General features: G+C 31.6%; 1 protein-coding gene and 1 long non-coding RNA gene across 2 annotated transcripts in view; one reads left to right on the top strand and one right to left on the bottom strand.

The window, feature by feature from the left end:
• Positions 1-14,110, top strand: part of LOC136990292 (uncharacterized) — a 232,653-nt gene extending 218,543 nt beyond the window's left edge. The window contains exon 2 of the long non-coding RNA XR_010883033.1: positions 13,974-14,110. This is a non-coding gene — a long non-coding RNA (uncharacterized lncRNA). The remainder of the gene's footprint in view (positions 1-13,973) is intronic.
• LOC136990255 (zinc finger protein 271-like) lies at positions 1,686-20,667 on the bottom strand. Its single transcript, XM_067288643.1, has 6 exons — positions 20,615-20,667; positions 20,077-20,270; positions 19,041-19,125; positions 18,476-18,627; positions 4,445-4,508; positions 1,686-3,490 (listed from the first exon to the last, which is right to left on the bottom strand). The coding sequence occupies exons 2-6, from the start codon at positions 20,233-20,235 to the stop codon at positions 1,812-1,814; spliced, it is 2,139 nt and encodes a 712-aa protein (XP_067144744.1). The 5' UTR covers positions 20,236-20,270; positions 20,615-20,667; the 3' UTR covers positions 1,686-1,811.
• Positions 20,668-23,839: the final 3,172 nt, after the last annotated feature.

Raw genomic sequence — 23,839 nt, 5'->3', positions numbered from 1 at the left:
ATGAAAAAGAACGGAGTAGGTTTGGATAGAGGGTTCATCCATGCTCTCTTCACCAAATAACCCACACTTGTAATGGTAAAATAGCCTAATGCCTAAATTATGCCTAATTTATTTAAAGCGAGACCTACCTAAGCAGAATAAATTATTTCGAACGGAGCGATTTTTATGTTAAAAACAAGTTTTTAAATATTTGTTTTTCGTATCAATGTATCTATTTTAAAATAAATAAACTGTTTATTTTTGTCATTTGTAGTATTTGTTCAAAATTTATATGGAAACACAGCTTCCCTATCATCCAATGTCACAGAATGCCATTGGTAAAAATAAGATTTGTAAAGAAATATAAAAACAAAATTATGAAATATGACGTAAATATTTAATGCGAGATTGTATTTTATAATCTGCTTTCTGTTTTCATTTAAAAATTATTCATTTCTGAGCTGGTCGAGAGAGTTGACAGATTGAAATTTAGCCTACTCTAAGAGAGTGTCCACCCCGAGTCTAGGATGCTACTACCCCTTTATATCTGCAACTTTCCTCCTATCAATGGTGTAAGTCTTTGCGATGTGACGAAATGCACAAACTGCGCCACACGGGCAGCGGGTAAGACGGTACTATAGAAGAATGAACAGCAGATGAGATAAAATTATGCCACGCGAAATAGGCTGAAGCTTTTATTTCCCTTTGTCATTCGTTCTCGCGAACGTGTAAAGTGGTCTGTGTTTTGTTTTTCACACATAAAAGCATCTTTTTTTTGCATTAATTATTAAATAAAAATGTAGAGACCTTTTCTAAACTTTAAAGGAAGGCTCTTGTTTGTCTCCAGACTCTCACAAATGCGGTTTATTAAAATTAGAGGAAAATAAATGTAAACAATTAAATGGTTGATATTTTCATTCATATTTCTCCAAAGTTATTAGTATACTACCACGTATGAATACATAGTACGTTTGCTTGTATAGGACAGACATCTCACTTTCCTCGATCATACATTTAACACTGTGAACTTGGACATTGCATCGATCTTTTGTCAAAATTACATACAAGTTATTATTCGAAAATTATTTATTTCTGATTAACCATTACATATAAAGCAATAAACAAACAAAAAGTTCACAAAAAACATGTTAGAACGTTTAAAAATTATTTATTTCATTAGCCTAAATGTTGATTTCATAAAAAATTCAACAATTATTATTATAACAATAACTGATAAATTCTATTTTAAAAATTTTGTTGGGCTGCAATTTGAAAAGATTGAAGACCTATAAATTTCCACTGTTGTCCGTCCGTCTGCATGTCTTTCGTTAATCTCGAGAACGGGGTTAGATAGATGAAAGGTGAGAGCAGATATGGAAACAATAGAGTCCGGAAACCCTATTTAACTGTGTAAGAAATTCTAATGCAAACCGGAAGTTATGTTATTTTAATTCAAGCCTTTTTTGCCTGAAAGTACTCAGATCATCATGACTCAATTGCTAAAGGAGAAAGCTTAAAATAACGTGACTTCTGGTGCAAACCTGACGTTTGCATATAGTCTATCGAAGCCTGCTGTTCCTAAGCTTTCCATACCTTCTCACGACTTTCATCAATCTTATTTCATTTTCTAGATTAAAGAAATACAGGCACACAAACAGAGAACTGTCAAAAATTATAGGTGTACAATCTCTTCAAATGAAGCCCAATTATTAAAAACGAAATAACAGACATAAAATTAAAACATTTCTATTGTCTTGTATAATATATTTAGTATAAAAAATACGTAATGTATTTAAATGGTTTCGACGTATTTCACACAGGAAATTTTATTGTTAAAAATGACTTTTCATGTGAACTTTTAAAGTGATAAACGAACAAAATTTCTTATCACAAACATCACATTTCTTAACGCTTAAATCGGGATTTATTTTCATATGTCTATTTAAATCAATCTCTCTCCGAAAGGTCTTATTGCAAATTTCGCATTTATACATTCCTCCCGGGGAATGTGCAGACTTTTGATGAGTTTGGAATTCGACTTTTGATGTAAAATTCCTCTTACAAACGTCACAAAAAAAGTGTATTTGATCCTTGTAAGCAAGTAGATGCCGCTCCAAAGAAGAACTATTTACGTAAGTCCGTTTACAGATATTACATTGGTAAGGTAATCGTTTGGGGTGTATTTCTAAACAAGAATATTGTATATGCAATTTCAGTTTACTTTCTGTTTTAAATCTGACTTTACAATGGCTGCAAAAATGCTTCTTCCTTTCATGAGCAGGTAGGTGCCTAAACAAATGAGATTTATCGTAAAAACCCTTCTTACAAACGTCACAAACGAAACGAAGTTTGTCTTTATTGTGAGAACTTTGATGACGTTTCAACTCGGAGATTGATACAAAACGTCTGTTACACACCACGCAAAGATACGGTTTTATGTCAAAATGAAATCTCTGATGAACGTTTAAAGCGCTTTTAGACGAAAACTCCTTTCTACAGATATTACATTTTCGAATATGGATTTTCCAATGAGCTTTCAGCATATTTTTAGTTTTGAATGATTTACGACAATATCCGCAACGAAACATGTTCTGATGTTGAGCAATGCGATGTCTGTCAAAACTACTTTTGCATTTAAAACCCGTTTTACACACCTCACAAAAATACTTATCGCTTCTATCTTCGTGAGTATTTTCATGACGTCTTAAATAGCGTTTTGTTTTAAAATACTTGTTACAGATCTGACAAGAATAATTTAAGTCTTTATTGTGAGTGATTTTATGATTCCTTAAAGTTAGTTTTGTTTTAAAACTTTTGTTACACACCTGACAAGAATACTTACATTCACCACTGTGAGTTTCAGGATGCGTTTTTAAATTGTCTTTGGTTTTAAGGCCTTTATCACATATATCGCATTTGTAAGGACGATCTTCACTATGAGTAAGTTGGTGTTGTCTCAATATAGATTTCGTTTGAAATTCTTTTCTACATATGTTACAAGAATGAGATACTGGTTGATGTGTTCTGTGATGCCTCTCTAAATGGCCCTTTGAGGTAAGTAGCTTATCGCAGATGTCGCATCGAAAGTGTTTTCGCTTAGATACTTTACGATTTTTTAATGATGATGACAAATGACGTATTTTATGATCAATTTCGATTTGTTTTTCGGTGTTGTATTCTTTCAAGTGTCTTCTTAGTAAAAATAGCCAGGAAAATTTCTGATTACAGGTTGTGCAGCTAAATGGTTTCTTTCTGATATGAAAGTTCAAATGCGCTTGTAGTATTTCCTTACTTACGAAAGTCTTTTGACATAAATCACATGTGTGATTTCGTTTAGAGTGAGATGAACGCGTTACTCTAAGGTATTTCCTCTTTATCTTTCTTCGGATTTTGTAGTTGTATTTTCTAATTGAAGAAATGAATTTCGTCTTGTTTGCTGTACACTTATTCTGCTTTTGTCGTTTTAAATTGTGCTGAATATCGTATTGCTCACTCTCTTCGTTTTCCTTAACTGAAATTTAAAAGTAAAATACAATAATTTCTTTATTTACTTTAAGTTATGTGCTTATTGTGTTCACGTAATTTGACACATAATAAACATTGCACAACTTGAATATTAAAATGTAAGTAGGTAAGAGAACTTGCGCATTTTTAAATACATAATATCCCGGGACCCCCAGAGCGGTATGCTGCCACCTTGACCGCTCGGCCATCCGGCCTATGGATTTGTATTAGTAACATTCTTTTTTACTCATTTTAGTACTTAATAATTGCTGGAGTATTGTGCAAACTTTCTGAAATTTTGCACGTAAGTTTATGTTTTCGGTGTTATATGCTATTAAGTTTTGGTGGTACAAGTTAACGGGTACAGAGGGTATCACGCGTGAGATCGGACATAAATAAGATTGTTCTCGTTATTAGCATTTATAATTTTTTAAACTTTTCTTTAAAACAACGGGGTACAGCCAGCGTGACAATCGGCGAAGAAAATAACCGCTCAATATTTTTACATTTTTGGGCTCACGGGACCTTGAAACGTCGAAAAATAAATAATGAAAAAATTTGAGTTTTTTTCTACTAATTTTGTTTACCCTATTTGAAGCTAAATAACTCCTGTGCTATTTGCCGAAATATTCTGTAAATTTGCACTGACTCGATGATTTTAAATGTTGATGGTTAAAGATGGAGGAAGTGAGGAGATTGGGGTCGTGTATATCTCCAGTAAAGTTAGATTTAATGACGATTTTTATATTCCTTAGCATTTACAATTTTTAGTAAAACTTATCCGTACCTTCAAAATTAAAGCATTTCCCATTCTGTAATAGTTTAAAATATAGAAACTTTTAAAAATGAAATATGATAAAAGATGGCATTACCAAAATTTTAAATGTCACATACAGCATATACCTATATATATAAAATGTGATATTCACAAAAGAATTTAACAGATACACTTGTTACTTACTTTGTACGTTCGTATCATTTCTGTTAGAATTTCTGTCGGGAATGAAAAACTCGTTCTTCACAGGCTAAAGAATGTAGAAAAAACACAAAAAACATGTTATACATAAAAACAATTATGTAAATCATAAATGTATTGTTGTGCATTAGAAAAGTGCATTAAAACTAAATTCTTTCTTACACATTTTGAAGAAATTATTAATATTTTTCGGTTTTGTTTACGATTGTATAAGGGAATGTGGGCAACCTGCTGAAGTGTTTCTAAAGAAAACCGGCCACTGTTTGGGTGTTGGAAAGTGAACAAACCCGGAAAACTTTCCCATTGACCAGGAGCGAACCCACAACAAACAATGAATGATCACTGGTTTTATTTACTGAACCACTTATAAAACCAGGAATTCAGAACTCCAGTCTCAGGGTTCTCCGAGGAACAGTGAGACTGGAACACAAGTGTTATTATTATTTTTATTTTATAAATGTCAGACAGGAAAGTTTCAGTCTCTCGTAGAACGAAAACAAAAATTTTCTCGGTCTCGGTTGTACTTATTCCTTTAGATCTAGAATTTACCTGACCATTTTACTCTTACGCTTACCCTTAGGCAAAATAGCGAGTCTTTTTAATTCCACTTTGATAAAACAAAGATGAATTTTATGTAGGGTGGGCATCATTCTATGCCTAAAAGCCAGGACACTATTGAAGGTAATCCCGGTAAACCCTATTGACATCTCGTGCTTTCCATTTTTTATACATATATGTATAAATAAAATACGGAAAAATAAATACAGTCGACTCCGCATAAGTCGACACCCCGATAACTCGACACCATCGGTTAAGTAGTCAGTTTTCTGTGGTCCCGGCCGACTTACATAGGCATTAATGTTAAAAAACTGTGTTTTACTCGACACCGTTTAACTCGTCACCACTGAATAAGTCGACATACTTTTGCTGTCCCCCACTCTGATAAGTCGACACCCCTCCTGAAAAAAAATTGAATTCACTCTGCACGTGTGGTGCGAACTCATTTTTTTCAGGAGGGGAAGTCGATTTTTTATAAATATATAATTAATAAAAGTGCCTTAACATTTCATGTATTTTATGTATAAAATAATAACAGATAAAAAGAAAATATACAATCTACATCAACGTCATACCAGAATCCAATTTTACATTTTCTCATGCCAGAGGCATTAAGAATCCTTAGACGTTACTTGCCAATAAGTGACAATTGCGAAGATGATGTTTTAAAAGTGTTCATGATCGTTGAAAAAAAGTCGGGATAGTTAAGTGCTCAAAACAAACAACACCAAACGAATTTTTCAGTTTTTCATCTTCAGAGTAATTGTAAATGGAAAATACAATGTGTTGTAAGCCTATACTACTGTATAACGCACTACTGCATTTTATTAATTGTAGGTTTGTGGTTTTTTTCCAACTTCGCTTTAGTCGTAACATCGGATAATCGGATCGACACATTTCCACTTCCCCTTGGGGTGTCGACTTAGACTGTAATTAGTTGTATTTACAGGCAACAGATGGCAATGTTGTATTTATAGTAAAGTGAACAGATATGTTAGGTTAAAATGCGAGACGCTTCTGTGTTGTGGGAGCTAAAAATGGGGTAAACCTCCGACATACATATATATAATAATAATAACTAATTCATTAATAAATAATATAGTACAAAAATATATATAGAAAATAGAAAAAAAATTTTTTTTTCAGAACTTGATGGCGCTGTTTGTATATCTGTCATGGTATGCCTAGAACGGCCACTAGAGGCGCTTCTAGATATTAATTAAATTAATAATAAATTCAGTATATTATTATTGCAATGGAAATTTATTATTGATATGAATTTATTATTTATACCACGGAATGACACCGTTGCTGCCAGAACGTCCACTAGGGGGCGTCCCGGGCTACTAGTAGTAAAAGAAAACGACAACTTTGTGCTCTTGACAACTTGCGAACATGTTGAAAATGTTACATGCCCAAATGCGGGACACTTTCCGGGACGGTATTCAATGCGGAACTAACAACCCAAATCCAGGACAGTCCCGCACAATCCGGGACGTCTGGTCACCTTAATTCAGTGGTTCTCAAAGCGGGTGCCGCGGCACCTCAGGGTGCCGCAAGTACGCCACAAGGGTGCCGCGAAATTTTTAAATAATTAAATTAAAATTACTTAAAATAATTGTATTAAAGTATTAAATTAAATAAATAATTAAAACAATTATAAAAAATGAATATTGGTTATTTCTACTAATCTTGTTACATCGTTACTTGTCTCAATGACTCGGTAATTGGCGATACGTAAATACTATTAAAAAAAAAACGAACTAGTTACTAGTTGTCTGTTCTTCTGTTCCTGCAGCGAGTAGAAATGCAATATAAATGCGTTGAATGCAGTATGTAGTTGTTTTTATTATTGTTATATGTTCAGACAATAACGAGAAAGCATGATATACAATTTTTTTTTTCTTTACAACAAGAACAAATAAATTATTAACTTGTAATTAAATCTTATAATAAAATATTAAAGTGAATTATGTCGTTTAATATCATAAATAATTTTTTTCATTAAAAAAAGAAAACGTGAAGATTCTATGATCAAGAAGTGGTTACTGGTAGCAAAGCTAAAAAATCAATTAGCACTAGTAAATCTTCAAAAATTCAAAGCTTTATTTTATCACCAGATACCTTTATAATATTAACTTTTGTTTTGAATATTTTTGTGTTGTTTGGAAATAAACTTACTTACTTACTTTAAAAAACTTTTATATTTTTTCAAAGACTTTTCATCCTTCATATCTTTACTAACCGTAAAAAAGCAAATAATAATAATAATAGGAGTGCCGTGAATTTTATTTAATAATTTCAGTGTGCCACCAGACAAAAAAGTTTGAGAAACACTGCCTTAATTTATAGGCAGTTGGAAGAGAAGTGGTCTGCTGGACGTGTGGATGGCATGGCAGCGAGGACAGATCGGGAGGTGCGAGGAAGATGACCGTAGAAAGAAGAAAACAGCGAGTTGTTTTGCTTTTGAGCGCTGTGACTGGAAATGACGTAGGCAATTCTGTACAGAGCTGTATCTCGTGAAGGGTCGCGCGTAGGGTATGGTTCATTTAGGTTTTTTATTTGCCCCCTCATTCGGAGTTTGAATAATGCCGTGTTATTGTATCTATTATTTTCTTTCAGTGGCGTACCGTGACATTTGATGATAGGGAAGCTGTTTCTGTAAGAAACCGACTTACAGGGGCAATCAATTAATTGCGCGTCAGGACCCATTCGTATTCGTTTGTTCGATAAGCCAGTAAAAACCGTATACTTCTTTAAATGTATTTTTAATAGATTATCTGACGTACTTAATAAATAAAAAAGTCCAATATAATTACCTTCGTTATTAGATTCAATAAATTCCCTATGGCCCCTAAATGCCAATTCTTGCTTTGAGAATAAACATATAACGTCTATAAATTTAGATATATCTATTAATCGTACTTATCTTGTTATGATTTTCAATATTTATTTTGTATTGTCTACCAATGTTAAATTCTATTCTATTTTGATTTTCAAATTGCTTCAATTTTACGAAAGAATCGTCATTCGTCATAAATTTTATCGTCAAAATGTCGAAATTTTTTTGTCGACGTATAAGTTCTCTATGCAGGCTATCGAATTTGGCAGACGCCCAAGTATCCTTATTCAATTAATCGTGTAAGATATCACAGATTCTTTTTCCATGAATTAATGGATACATTAAAAAATATAAAGGTCTCTAATCGAGTGACAAATAACAGGAGTCCGTAAAAGTCTCGCCATATGTGCCTATAGCTGCAATAGATTTTTATGGTAATTCTGTCAACTTTAATTAAGTAAAATTTACAAATATATTCTCTTTGTGTGTAAGATACATTCTTAAAATGGAAGAATTAAAGTAAAACAGAGTTAAAAGGTCGGTTGAATGTCTGATGTTAACCTTCAACACTATTAACAATATTATGAGGTATTAATTATTATTTTAGCTTTAATTTAAATTCTAACGTAATAATTCTAATATACCCCATTTTTTCACTCTCTGCACATCAAGTATTCTAATTTATGTGTTTCCTGTTATAATTTCAATTAAAACACATTTGTCAATAAAACAATTGTCAATTAAAACACATTTTATAATAATGAAGGCGAGTCTTGTTAAAGAAGAAATCTCACTTCTGAGTGTTGCCTTAATCTTCTTTTTAAATCACATTCTTATATTTATTTTATTATTATTAAAATAATATATAAAATTAACACAAATTCATTAGAATTAAAAATATATTTTCTATCTGAACTCTCCAAATTTTATCGTTTTTGGGCCGTGCATCTGTTACGACCCAACTCACTTGTCAAATTTAATTGAAAGTTTGTCAACGCACGTGGAAGACCTGCCATATTCTGTTCTATTTACAAATTTATTTAAAATTTTATTTTCCTCTCTTAAATATAAGTGCAATTGACTGTCTTGTTCTTTTTTGCTCCTTATAAGCGATTCTATGAATGAAATTGTAGGTTTAATGGGATAAGGCAATATAATCTACCAATAAGATATTCCCTCTATGAAGGAATATCTATGGTAAATTGGCATGCATATAAATGAAGGAAACTAGGAAAATTCCGAGTACTCTGCAAGAGATAAATTTCACTTAATAATTGATAATTCTGTTATAAAATTGAATACGTTGGAATCGTGGAGGTCCTCAGATCAGTAATGTGCATTTATTTCCGTAATAATATACGTGACAATAGAAACTATCTTTTCATAAAATATAATGTTTATATACAGACATTAATAATCCACATCTATATATCAGGATGTTCGTAAATTTTTAATTTCGGATGGGGAATTTTGACTGTTAGATGGAGATAATTTGGGTTTGGTTCGATGGAATTCGGCAACGGACACACGGGCCATCTGTCGAAAAGAGTACTTTCCGAAAAACTTTTTACGAAGAATTTGGCCTCTACTTGGATATTAAATACGCCAATAAAACCCGAGAAATTTCACGTTGTTAGCCAACACGTGACCAGGTTCGCGGTGAACAGTACCGTGTTTACTGGTATTATTCAGCCATTACTGGTGGGCCCGGTTGTCTGGCAGCCGCTGCTCTAAAAGTAAAGTTCATTTTACCACACGAAGTTATCCTTTAAATTATTTTCGCATTATTGAATTGAATTAAATTAACTAAAATTTCCCATAACATCGTTAACAATAGACACAGGAGCACCAACGATCGACGGTCGTCTGAATCCAATATTAACGTACGGCCACTCGTTTTTAAAACAGCATAAAAATCTGTTTTATATACTAATTCTGTAATAATTCTAAGTGAAATTTAAAAAGTAATTTCACTCGGTGCTTATTGTATAATGTTAAAGATTGGAAGTATTGCAAGATAAAAACTTCAGTTGTGTGTCTGATCTGAACCATCAACAAGAATCTATTAGTGTTGATATAAATAAATTATTATATTAGTATTAATTTAAATGCTGAGATAATAATAATGATAAGATCATACATTATGCAAATAATAAGCAGTAATCGCAATAAAAATATCCTTATTCTATAATGTGTAGAAAGATATTTGGCAGTTCAAATGCCATCGAATTTTTATGGCGACATTAACATAAAACAGATAAATGGCACCATACGAGCCACTATAATAGTCTTGTAAGCGAACTAATCGTATAAGGCAATCGGTTGCACTTATACTTAATTTTATGAGAGGAAAATAAATTAATAAATAGAACAAACCATGGAAAGTTTTCCACGTGCATTGACAACTTTCATTAAAATTTGACAATGACTTGACAATTAACGGCTGCCTGACCCAAAAACGATAAAATATGGAGAGTTAAAATTGAAAATATAAACACAAAAATAGTATTAATGGATGCTCAAAAATAATAATTTTATTATAAAATTAAATACAGAAAAATCTTGGAGGTCCTCAGATCGGTAATGTGCATTTTTTTGCTTAAAAATATACCTATTAATATAAACAAATTTTTCAGAAAATATGATGTTTATATACACGCATGGACACCCATTTATTAACATATAGGCGGGAATCCTCAATCATTTTTAAGCGCTATCTAACTACGCGATTTTAAATTATAAAAAAGAATTTGTCTTTTGATAAGACTATTCCATTTTTTTCTTTCTGTGAATCCATTAATTTAATTTATGTATTTATATTATAATTTATCATCAATAAAACAAGATGAACTGACTTAATTTAAAATTCTTCTGAATTTATATTATTTAAAACATATTTTAAAGTGACGACGATGAACTGTACTGAAAAAAAATATTACTTCCGAGTATGGCGATAATCTTAGTATATTTAGAGATTATTTTAGAAAAATTTGGAATTATAAAATATTCGTTAAAATTAAAAATATATTTTCTATTTTAATTCTGCAAATTTTATCGTTTTTAGGTGAGGCAGCCGTTAATTGTCAAGTTATTGTCAAATTTTAATGAAAGTTGTCAATGCACGTGGAAAACTTTCCATGGTTTGTTCTATTTATTAATTTATTTTCCTATCATAAAATTAAGTATAAGTGCAACCGATTGCCTTATACGATTAGCTCCTTACAAGAGATTCTATTAATGGGATAAGGCAACGTGACGCCTGGATTATTTGCCAATAAGAAATGCCTCTCGGAAGGACTTTCTATAGGAAATAGTTTCCTATTTACATATCAGATACGTGAATAAAACTTGAAAACTTCACCTGGCCATCAAACGGTTGATTGGACGGTTAACATGGAATCTTACCGCTCTGTGGATCTGAGTCCGAATCCAGACCGTCGAAAAACCCGAATGGGTGGTCTGTCCGGGCGTGTCGGATCCCGTCCTCGCCTCCTTGGCATTGTGGACCTGGTTAAACTCACAATATGATTGTGAAGAAGTAGTCGTAGTGATCACAGAGTGGAAGGAGTTTAAAGAAACCGTTGATTAGATGCGAACCCACAATCAAAATAGTGCTTGGTTGTTTTGTCCACTCGGTCATTCGTTAAACGTAGAATAATTCTTTTCAGAAAAGTTTTGCTTATAAAAACGCATAAAGATCCTCCAGAGCATTTTAAGAATAAACAAAAACAATAAAACGACTCGCAGCGCTAAGACTATTATAGTGGCTCGTATGGTGCCATTTATCTGTTTTATGTTAATGTCGCCATAAAAATTCGATGGCATTTGAACTGCCAAATATCTTTCTACACATTATAGAATAAGGATATTTTTATTGCGATTACTGCTTATTATTTGCATAATGTATGATCTTATCATTATTATTATCTCAGCATTTAAATTAATACTAATATAATAATTTATTTATATCAACACTAATAGATTCTTGTTGATGGTTCAGATCAGACACACAACTGAAGTTTTTATCTTGCAATACTTCCAATCTTTAACATTATACAATAAGCACCGAGTGAAATTACTTTTTAAATTTCACTTAGAATTATTACAGAATTAGTATATAAAACAGATTTTTATGCTGTTTTAAAAACGAGTGGCCGTACGTTAATATTGGATTTAGACGACCGTCGATCGTTGGTGCTCCTGTGTCTATTGTTAACGATGTTATGGGAAATTTTAGTTAATTTAATTCAATTCAATAATGCGAAAATAATTTAAAGGATAACTTCGTGTGGTAAAATGAACTTTACTTTTAGAGCAGCGGCTGCCAGACAACCGGGCCCACCAGTAATGGCTGAATAATACCAGTAAACACGGTACTGTTCACCGCGAACCTGGTCACGTGTTGGCTAACAACGTGAAATTTCTCGGGTTTTATTGGCGTATTTAATATCCAAGTAGAGGCCAAATTCTTCGTAAAAAGTTTTTCGGAAAGTACTCTTTTCGACAGATGGCCCGTGTGTCCGTTGCCGAATTCCATCGAACCAAACCCAAATTATCTCCATCTAACAGTCAAAATTCCCCATCCGAAATTAAAAATTTACGAACATCCTGATATATAGATGTGGATTATTAATGTCTGTATATAAACATTATATTTTATGAAAAGATAGTTTCTATTGTCACGTATATTATTACGGAAATAAATGCACATTACTGATCTGAGGACCTCCACGATTCCAACGTATTCAATTTTATAACAGAATTATCAATTATTAAGTGAAATTTATCTCTTGCAGAGTACTCGGAATTTTCCTAGTTTCCTTCATTTATATGCATGCCAATTTACCATAGATATTCCTTCATAGAGGGAATATCTTATTGGTAGATTATATTGCCTTATCCCATTAAACCTACAATTTCATTCATAGAATCGCTTATAAGGAGCAAAAAAGAACAAGACAGTCAATTGCACTTATATTTAAGAGAGGAAAATAAAATTTTAAATAAATTTGTAAATAGAACAGAATATGGCAGGTCTTCCACGTGCGTTGACAAACTTTCAATTAAATTTGACAAGTGAGTTGGGTCGTAACAGATGCACGGCCCAAAAACGATAAAATTTGGAGAGTTCAGATAGAAAATATATTTTTAATTCTAATGAATTTGTGTTAATTTTATATATTATTTTAATAATAATAAAATAAATATAAGAATGTGATTTAAAAAGAAGATTAAGGCAACACTCAGAAGTGAGATTTCTTCTTTAACAAGACTCGCCTTCATTATTATAAAATGTGTTTTAATTGACAATTGTTTTATTGACAAATGTGTTTTAATTGAAATTATAACAGGAAACACATAAATTAGAATACTTGATGTGCAGAGAGTGAAAAAATGGGGTATATTAGAATTATTACGTTAGAATTTGAATTAAAGCTAAAATAATAATTAATACCTCATAATATTATTAATAGTGTTGAAGGTCAATAATTAAATTTATTTTGTTTCAGTAATTATTTTGTTAGAAAGTACCGAAGGTCGATACGTCAAAATCAAAGGACGTGATCAATTCAATTTAAAACGAAGAAGTTCCGAAGGAAGTCTTGCAAATGTAAAAAATGTAGATGTTGTTGCAAATGCTAACGCATTTGGTACGCAAAATACTGGTGATGACCCTGTTAGTGGAGTTGTTGGTAGTCTCGGTGGTGTTGATGATACTCTTGATGATGCTAGTGCTTTTCTTGGTACTTTTGGTAGAGTCATGGGAAGAGCCTTAAGAAAAGAAAATCTAGGAAAAGGATTAAAGCACTGAGTAGATTTCATAAATAGAATTAAAAACGGTCAGTATTATTAAACAGAAAAATTTCTTAATTTATTATTGAATGAAATCAATTTATTTTTTAATTATTTATAAAGTAGTTTCTATTTACTTTCATTTGCAAGTATAAATATCTCTTTTATTTGTGTTTTTCTCCAATATGTAATTGTTTTAAGAAATTATAATTCTTGTTTTGAAAAATACAGACAAAATACTATTTAAAATAATCAAATGCCCTTGAATATTAATTTTTATTTATAATATTTTGTATGAAAATTATGTCTTTTACTTTATAGTTAACCTATAATTGGCGATCTCACAGTCGAACTTCGGGTTTCACTTCTATAATATAATAAATGTTATTTGCTGGATGTTCTTTAAATATTGTAACTGCATTATTAAAGTATCAATAAAGAGCTTTGTATTGTCAAAATAGTCTTTGTTTCATTTTTAATTTTTCGGTTTAGCTTTATATGTAGTCGTGGGCGTTGCCTCCCGGGAGGTCTTATGGTTAACTGGTTGCTATTTAGGTGTTATTAGCGAGGTTGAGGCCAAAGTTTTAAACGCGAAAACGTGTACGTCGGACGTTCGGCGCCGATTTCCTGTACGCCTAGAAGTTTTACAATGGCGTTTGGAACGTCAGTGGAATCATGCTCGACATTCCAAATGTTATTGTCAAACTTCTAGGCGTACAGGAAAGCGACGCCGAACGTTCGACGTACACGTTTTCGCGTTTAAAACTTTGGCTTCAACCTCGCTATTAACGTCAAGAAAATCCGTAAAACTCCACGTGGCCTGCTGGTTGGCCAGGCGCCACAGCCGCCACCGACACACCAGTGATTGGTGATTTTATCCATGTTGCAGTTAAAACCAGTTTTTAATAAGGACGCGTTTTAACTAGTTTATACTGGATGTCTTTGTTATAACTAGAATTTACTTCTACAATAGAGAATCGATTATCCGACTTAATTGGAGACTGCGGTTGGTCGGAAAACTGAAAAGTCTGATAACCGAAAAGTATGGAAAAACACATTATTAGTACAGTGTATTATGCCTGGTGTAAACATAAACCGCCTCCCTTTTATGGTCGAACCAGTGCTGCCAGCTAAAACATGCAAAAATTTAACAAAAATAATATTAAAGTAGCCAAGACATAACCAAATATTGTAGCGCCACATCACTAGCGGACATTTAAATTTGCCGACTAGAATGCGGTCGGTTAACCGATAAGTCGGTTAATCGATGCTCTACTGTAGTCTAAAATGAATTTAAGTTAAAACTATTGATTTAACTAGACAAAATGAATTTTAGCAAAATGGCTTATGGGCCGTCCATAAATTACGTAAGGGCGATTTTGGCCATTATAGATCTCCACCCACCTTTGTGTAAGAAATCGTAATATTTTCTTTGATCCCCCACTTCTTCCCTATCTTACGTAATATTTAAACATAATTTTATAGAAAGATTTTAACGAAAATAAATTTTTTAATGAAACCCTAAAAACTTTAGGTCCAAAATATATAATTATTAATTAGTTAATTAATATGTACTATTATTTATAAAAGACTATGTTAACAAATTTAAAAATATAAAAATTTAATGAATTCGAATGAACAATTTACTTTAAGAACTTTACTTCTTAATTATTAACAATCTTTTTATTATTATCATTAAAATTTTGCTTTTACTACGTATTTGTAGAGTGAATAGTACCCTAAGGATATACTTTAGTGGGGACATATGGTCTAGTTTCTCTCCAGTTGTGGAACAGTTCAAATATATTATGGGGGGATTTCTATTTGTGAAGTTTTGTAATATTTTCTTGCTATTGTTTTTGTCAATATATTTAAAATTAACATGATTCCAAATGTTATCTTTTGTCAGTGGCGTGCCGTCATTGGAAGCGATGGAAGCGCCGATTCCACCTTCCAATGACCTTCCCTTGTAATTTATAGAATATAAATTTTCATATTTTAACGTACTTTGCATTAATTAAAATTAATTTTTTATTATAACTGCATTATGTATCTTTTACAAATTTCTATACTACATGTGAAAAAAAAGATAAGATTGCTATTGTATATTCGGATAATTAAGCGGCGGAAAGAATGTCGAAACCGGGTCAGTTTCCAATCAGCCAGATTATATAGGCATTGTCACATGCGGTTTATAGTGCACCCAACCTCACGGTTTAGCTGGTAGAAGCAACACACGCGTAAAGCGTCCAATTTTATCTCCCGGACCGGTTGTGGGCTGTTAGCCGCCTGCCTGCTAAATATTCGGCCGCCCTCGCCCGATTATGTGAATCACAAGTAGACTAGATCAACGGCGAGCAACCCCCGGTCTGCGGGCCAGCTACGGCTCGCGTAAAGTTTCTATCCGGCCCGCGAGATCTTTAATAGATTATTAAATTGGAAAAATAACTAATTAATAGTTACTATTTCAATTCTTTGTAATTTTCGAAAACAATAAGAGAAATAAATATATTAATTAACGTTTTATTTATTTATTTCGTATTTGTAGACTAAAAAAATTACGAGTCACAAGAAGGCATCAATTAACTACTACGGCCCGCGGAAATAACGTAAAATTTATTCTGGCCCATGTTATAAAAAAGGTTGCCCACCCTAGACTAGATTTATAACTTGACCCAACCGATAGGAATTTACTGGCATGTTTTTATGATAGTTCTGTATAGTTGACAGGAGTTTAAAAAAACTCCATTAAAGTATTTGATATATTTATTCTGCGTTTATTCTGCTCTCCTTTCTTATATTACTTACGGATTTCAATGTTAAACCGGTGATATTACGATTTAGTATGTCTCATCTGTAAGGGGATGCAGAAAGAACGTGTACAATTCTTGTACAATGTTAAAAAATTAACTGTTACTTTGTCATCATCTTTACAACCAAATTTAATGAATGAAATGCACAAGGTACAAAAAAGCTCTAGAATTTATTTTCTTTAAATTTACGATTTATGTATCGGTTGTCATAAAAATTTCTTACCACTTCTTTCGCAAGACTACAGATATTCACGTACAAAGTAACCGGTTTCAACTTATTTCTACTTAAAAAGTAGTTAAATAATTAAGCGATTAGGGAATTAGAAACACATATAAAACCCCGATGAAAGAGCCGAAATTTTACTTAAACAGAAGCTTAACTGAACCAGGCTCTTGCCGAGTACAGTGGGGTCTGATCCCTTCGTAATATTAGATGTAATTAAGACAGAAATTTTTTTAGTTCAATGAGAGTGACCGAAAAGTTGTAAATTTTGAAAATTTCCGTGAACACTTGGTCCTAAAACGAATTAGTTAGAAAACGAACCACGGACAATCTGTTAAGTTTAGCATATTTAGATTTTTACAGCTGTGGTGAGAAACGTTTAAAATCTACAACAACCCTGTAGCGTTCTTTGATATATACTAGTGATGAAACAAAAGAGGCATTTGACATTGATCGGTATCGGCACTCTGGGATTTGGCAGCCCGCGTGCATGCACCTACCAGGACCGTCTCTGATTCCATTCATTAGCCACTCGTAGGGAGCTATTTCACTAACTTGTAAGTGGATTGTTTTAAGATTTAAAAAGTAAAGAATATTTTGTTATTTTTATGTACGTTTCTTCACAAAGTTATACTTAATTATAAGTTTCTCTAAAAGTATATTTATACAATTGAAGAATTTTTTTTACTAAGCATGCATATTCATCACACATTTTGTTTTACTAAGTAAGTTTTTTTTATAATTTTAATTTTAGCCCTTATATCGTGGCTAGTGATTGAAAAAATTATTTTAAAAAGTTTTGGTTTAAGACCATATAATGAAAAAGAAAACATTATTAAAAGAGAAAGACCAATGCCTAAATCAAATATAAATACGTCGAAAAAAAATTTCGACATTTTGACGATAAAATTTATGACGAATGACTATTTTTTCGTAAAATTGAAGCAATTTGGATATCAAAATAGAATAGAATTTAACATTGGTAGACAATACAAAATAAATATTGAAAATTATAAGAAGGTAATTACGATTAATAGATATATCTAAATTAATAGACGTTATATGTTTTTTCTCAAAGCGAGAATTGGCATTTAGAGGGCGTAGGGAATTTATTGAATCTAATAACGGAGGTAATTATATTGAACTTTCTTATTTATTAAGTACGTCAGATAATCTATTAAAAATACATTTAAAGAAGTATACGGTTTTTACTGGCTTATCGAACAAACGAATACGAACGGGCATTGACGCGCAATTAATCTTTGCCCCTGTAAGTCGGTTTCTTACAGAAACAGCTTCCCTATCATCAAATGTCACGGCACGCCACTGTTCTGTAAAGGATCTACTTCGGCTGAAAATGAGCGAGTTATATTGTTAAGATTTTCCACATCATTCTGTATATACCGTTTCTTATCACTCGTTTATTATGACTTGATTTCAATTGTTCTCTTCCCTTTTCTCCCACCATTTCGGCAACTTCACAAAAGTTTTTTTGTATAATATATATGTTCATATTATAAACTCAAATAATCTAACTGTTTACCACAATTGCTTTTTTGATTTTACTCTCTTTTCTGTTTTTACTTCTCGGAAATTTATCGTGAAAAAATAGTTGAAAGCGAGGAAAAACATAAAATTGACTGTTTTTTAATACGTAATACACGAAAACTTACAGCATAATTGTGTAAAATTAGTTATGTTTACCTTCTTTTTCGATAATGCGCAAAGATTAATCTGCAAATTTAACTAATAAAATGTGTAAAATCTTGGGAAGTTTTATCACTTACCTTTAAATCTTCGTATTCATCTAAGAGATTAACGTTTTTACAATGTTCAGTTTTCACTTTAAAATTCAATCTTTTCAAAACAACTTTACATTCTGATTTTATGCCATGTTTAATGTCATATTTCTCCTCTTTTATTTTCTCTTTCTTACAATCTGTATTAGAATTACCAGTGTTTTAGTTTTAAAAATTTCTAAGCAAAGAATTGAAATAAACAAATAAATATCGGCGATAAATGATGGAATAGAGACCTTATCCATATACTGTTCACGAACTAACTCACTTCTAGGAGTGAGATAGATATTTAGAAAATTATAAATTGAGATTTTTTCTGTTCTAGGACACTAATAAATTGAATTGAAAGCTTTAACTCTATCAAGATCAAATATTGATAATATTAAAATAGATTTAATTTCATATGCACTGTATATAAAATATTGTCAAAGGTTATTGAATGCTATCAACATAACATTTATATAAATATGAATTTATTTATATTTATGCTTTAACTCTTTTTGTAAACACTAGAAACATATTTTTATAGTGTTAAAAGTATGAAGCCTCTTACCTGTTTCACTATTACAACAAGAATGACTCCAAATATTAGAACCGTTTGTGTTATTTGTTAAAATTGAATTTTCATAAGTATTTACCTGAAATAATTGAAAAATTGAGCTTCATTATTGGACAAATTAATCTTTATACAAAAATAAATAAATAGAAGTGTTTAAACTGAAACATGAAATTCCGTTTAATCGATAAATTTTTTCAAAATAATAATATTTTATCTGCATTACTTTCAATTGTTTTCTTATAAAAATTTGTTCACTTAATTTAAATCTGGAGCATTTTCATACCTTTTTCTGCTATAACCATATATATTCACTCAAAAGGATCCAAAATACAAAACGTTTAAATAAATCCTTTAAATTATTCTCACACAGCATTTCTATGATATAAAACATACAAAATACCTCGTTCTTATTAACTATTTAATTGTATTTTTCTGTTATTTAAAATTAGAATAAGTGCCACTCTGGCTTAGATTTAGGATCTGTTCATTTTCTCTCTCTCCCATTGTCCCAGTTTGTCTACGTTTTCGTAATATGTTCCCTTCTGCGGACGTTCAATAAATCTCCTCCCGTTAATCCTTTATGACTTCACAAACAAAAAATACAATGAGTAGAAGCAAAACATAGAAGAAATTTTGAAATATATATAATAAAATGCATAAACTGTGTAAAATTTAATGAAATAAACGAACGTGCACTTAAGGTCAACCTTTCCCCTCCACTTCAGTTTCCGAAGGAAAATTTTTGAAATCAACACTTTATGTAGGGTCCCCCCGATTCAAATTTTCCGTGGTCACATGAAATTATAACGCGCCACTGTTTATTTGTCTGTTTTAAGGATTCTATAGAGAAATCAACTCAATTGTATCATTTAAAATTATTGATAGTAATCCAGGTTTAATATCGTTTATATTAGCTGCAGCTTTTAATCATATTTTTATTTAAAAAATAACGTGAGTACGGTTAATTATACGGTTATTTATATCCTGTTGCAGGACACAACAGTCGTATACAAAAGTACATTTTACTCACCTGTATATTTTTATGTTCTGAAGGTTCTGATTTAATACTTCTACAGAACTTTTTATTATCGAATTCTTTCTTGCAATTCTTTAAAACTTCAAACTTCTCGTCACCTCGGTTAAATGTAAATTCTGAATATTCATTTTCTGGTTCCACTTTTATCTTCATTTTCTCAATTTAGAATATTTTCGTATGTCAACAATCTGTTTTCAATAAAAGGGTTTTAAACCGTCAAGTTTGAATTCAGATTTGTTTAAATAAATAAATAAAATTCGTATAATAAGAAACACTTACTTCTCCTAGTTGAATAGAGTGTCATCAATCAATATCAATTAATAAATATCTACAATAATTTCACTGAAATTTTAAAGCGAGTGACAAAGACAGACAAGTAAACTGTGATATTGTTAGCGTAATAGCACTAAAAGAGATACGCACTCAAGGTTAATGCAAGAAAGTCTAGGGGTAGCATGTCACCAACTCACGTGACAGTTTGTAGCTAACAAACGCACGTGATATATAATAAACAATTTTTCTTAGAACCCACCTCGTTTCTATCACTAGTCTGGCAAACACTGTTGTTACATCGTCAGTCCTTTTTCTTAGGTTTTGAGCTATTTTGTTAATTCATCTCTTCCTGGGTCCTCTCTCTTTTATTAGGGACATTCAAGTGGTTTAAGGTCGACGGTTCAGGAATTTTGGCGGCTACACTGTCCCTCTTCTACACAGGCAACAATTTCGCCCTATGGGAAGGTGACCTCCTTTGTAAGCACAGAACTCCTCCAATTAGAACTGTGAAAACAAGACCAAGCTGGACTGTTTAGAGCAATTCCCGTAGTGGTAGTGAACGGTGATAATAGGCAAAGGTTGGGGTCATTGACAACCTTTCTGCTTCTTGTTTTAAAACTTAAATGTGAAGAAGCATTGCCTTCAATTGTTGCCAGATTTACAGAACAATGTACTGTACTGTCAGAATAAAATGGGTTAGTTTCTTAAAAAGGTTTCTCTAATAATATTTTTAACAAGAAAAAATGGGTTAAGAGGCATTGGGGTACATTAACCATATAATACTTGATTTTATAGCTGCAGTGTCATGTGTGTTGGACACGTGTCACTACTGGAGTTTCCTCCGTTAACCTTGAGGGTGCACCCATTGATTACTTGCTAGAACGGGAACAATAGTAATAAGCTGACTTGTCTTTCTTCGTTACTTGCTTTACATTTCAAATGAACATTAATTTATTAATTAATACTTTGATTGAATACAGATTGCTGACATACGAGAATATCGTAAATCGAGAAAATGAAGATAAAAGAAGAGTTAGAAACGAAATATTCGGACTTTACAATTGAACGAAACGAAGAAAAATTTCAACTTAATTTAAACAATTTTAAGAAAGAATTTTAATACAGATGTGAAGGTAAGTAAAAATACTTTTCTATAAGATTGCAGTGTTGTTTTAAGGACGAGAAACACAACTGAAATGCTAAAATATGAAGTGGGAAATAGAAAAAAATATATTTTTTAAAACAGTATATTTGTAAAAACAATGGCTCTACGAGCTTTAAACTGAGCTTCGTCATTTCGGCTATTTACTATGAAATTTAACATCTTGGCCACAGTTTTCGTTTTAGAGAGGATAACCCTTTGTTTACTGTGATCCCACTGTCTTTAAAATTTTTTTATTCTTGCGTATATAGGGGCTCCGGCTGTTGGAGTGTTTTCTCACGAGTTACTGCTACGATCCACAATTCAACTGCTTACCATTATTTAATTGACTTTATTGAGGATGTCTTTTTCTACCGTAATGCTTTCTTTCTTAATTTTGTTCTTACTTATTGGAGGAGTCGAACTTAATCCAGGTCCAATGTCTCGTGCAGCACCTTCTCCTCGCAATAAAGCTTCCACTTCTGCTGGTAAACTTTGTCGATTTCCAAGCGGATCAACATTGAAATTTAGATTGAAATATTATTTTGCATCGCAGGATAATTCTTCTCCAATATCTCACAACATTCTGTGTTTTTTGAGGAACGTTTTAATACTATTCTATCGAAACTGAAAGAATTGTCATCGAAATTTTTGACTGGATGCCTAATATACACAAGAAGAACGATAAACGTCTAACCTGCCTGGAAGAAGAAATTACCGAACTTTCTACCTTTAAAACTGAATGTAAGGATAAGTTTTATCTTCACATTTATTATATAGACTGTGTATACAACGAATCGAAGAAAAATAACATTATCGTTTTCGGTTTGAGTGGTAACGATAAGGAATTAACTAATAATGTTAATGGCTTTATTGAGTTGTTTAGAAAAGTGCGGGTAGTCTATTACTTTTATTAACAGTTATCGAATATTTCGATAACTGTTAATAATATCGAATATATCGAGCAGTAAAAATCCTCGCCGTAAATACTTTTAATCATGTAACCATGATATTCCACGCCGAAGTGTGTCGTGAAACGGGCGTAAAGCGAGTTCAGCAGTGTTCAACTTCCGATGCGAATACGTCCGTAAAACGGTACTATAAACCAATCTTAAGTCAGTAGAGATCTACATCGTTGTGAAATCGAGCGAAAATGGCAGAAAACGAGCTTTTATGAGCTCTGGACTCTCGCATAATAGGATAAACGTTCTCTTATAGCTACTTAGAAAAGACCTAGAATAGATCTGGAAAGATTTATCGAAAACATCCGAAAGTATTCATGTACAGTATCTATGACAAGAGCCATCCCGATTATAATAATGGATGCTTAAAACAAGCGATATGGATAGCCAAAGAAAAATTTTTTAATTTAGATGAGTACACAATAAAAAAAAGCCAAGCGTATAAGTGCAGTATAATACCTTAATAATACAGTAAGAAAAGTTACAATAACAATACAAATACAATAACAAAAGTTAATATGTGGAAGTAAAGATATTACTTTTACTTCATTTGTAATTGTAGGACAGAAAAATCGTAAAATATAATCATTACCTTTCAGTGGCCTGCGGTCCATGGCAGCTGTGGAAGTGCCGCTTCCCTTGTATTTTCTAAAATATAAATACACATAGTGAGATTATTTTCACATTTTACCGTACTTTGAATTAATTAAAATTAATATTTTTTTATAACCGCACTATTTATTTTATTACAAATTACAATAAGATTGAAGCCGACTTTTCATATAAAGTTTTTATTACGAAATCTTATAACAGATGGCAACACACAATTTTATTTGTTTATTATGATTAAAATGTGGTTTTTAAATTAAATCCCATAACAGCCGAGAAAGTTACTCAACTCCTTGATAGATTTTTTATTATGTCGGGATCAGTAACAGTACTACTATTGTTTAGACAAGTTACGCATTATTTAGAGAAATTTTGTAGTTTGATTGGTGGTATCTGATATTGCTTGCTTTCATGCTTAATGCTACATAATATTTTGAATGTCTCTCTTTTTGTATTTAAAATTTATATTTAAGGTATGTGTAGTTTGATTTAAGTGTATTATATTTGTAAAATGAATAACATTTAAGCTGTAAAAAATTAATCATATTTATAATAATTTGTATCACACATCACATCAATAAGCAGTTACCCATAGTTAGTTTTCGGCTTTTAAACAGAAATAAATGACGTAATAAAACATGTAAATAAATATTATTATGTTAATTAATGAAAATATACTCAGTTATATTTTATATTTCAAGTTTTTAACACAAACTATATGAATTCCACTACAAAATCAAGAAAAAAGAAGTGCTAAATTATTATAAAATGA

Source organism: Centruroides vittatus, unplaced genomic scaffold, assembly GCF_030686945.1.
Source record: "Centruroides vittatus isolate TY-2023 unplaced genomic scaffold, ASM3068694v2 contig_1311, whole genome shotgun sequence".
In the NCBI taxonomy this organism is placed as follows: Eukaryota; Metazoa; Arthropoda; class Arachnida; order Scorpiones; family Buthidae; genus Centruroides; species Centruroides vittatus.
This window is presented reverse-complemented; position numbering and strand designations above follow the sequence as displayed.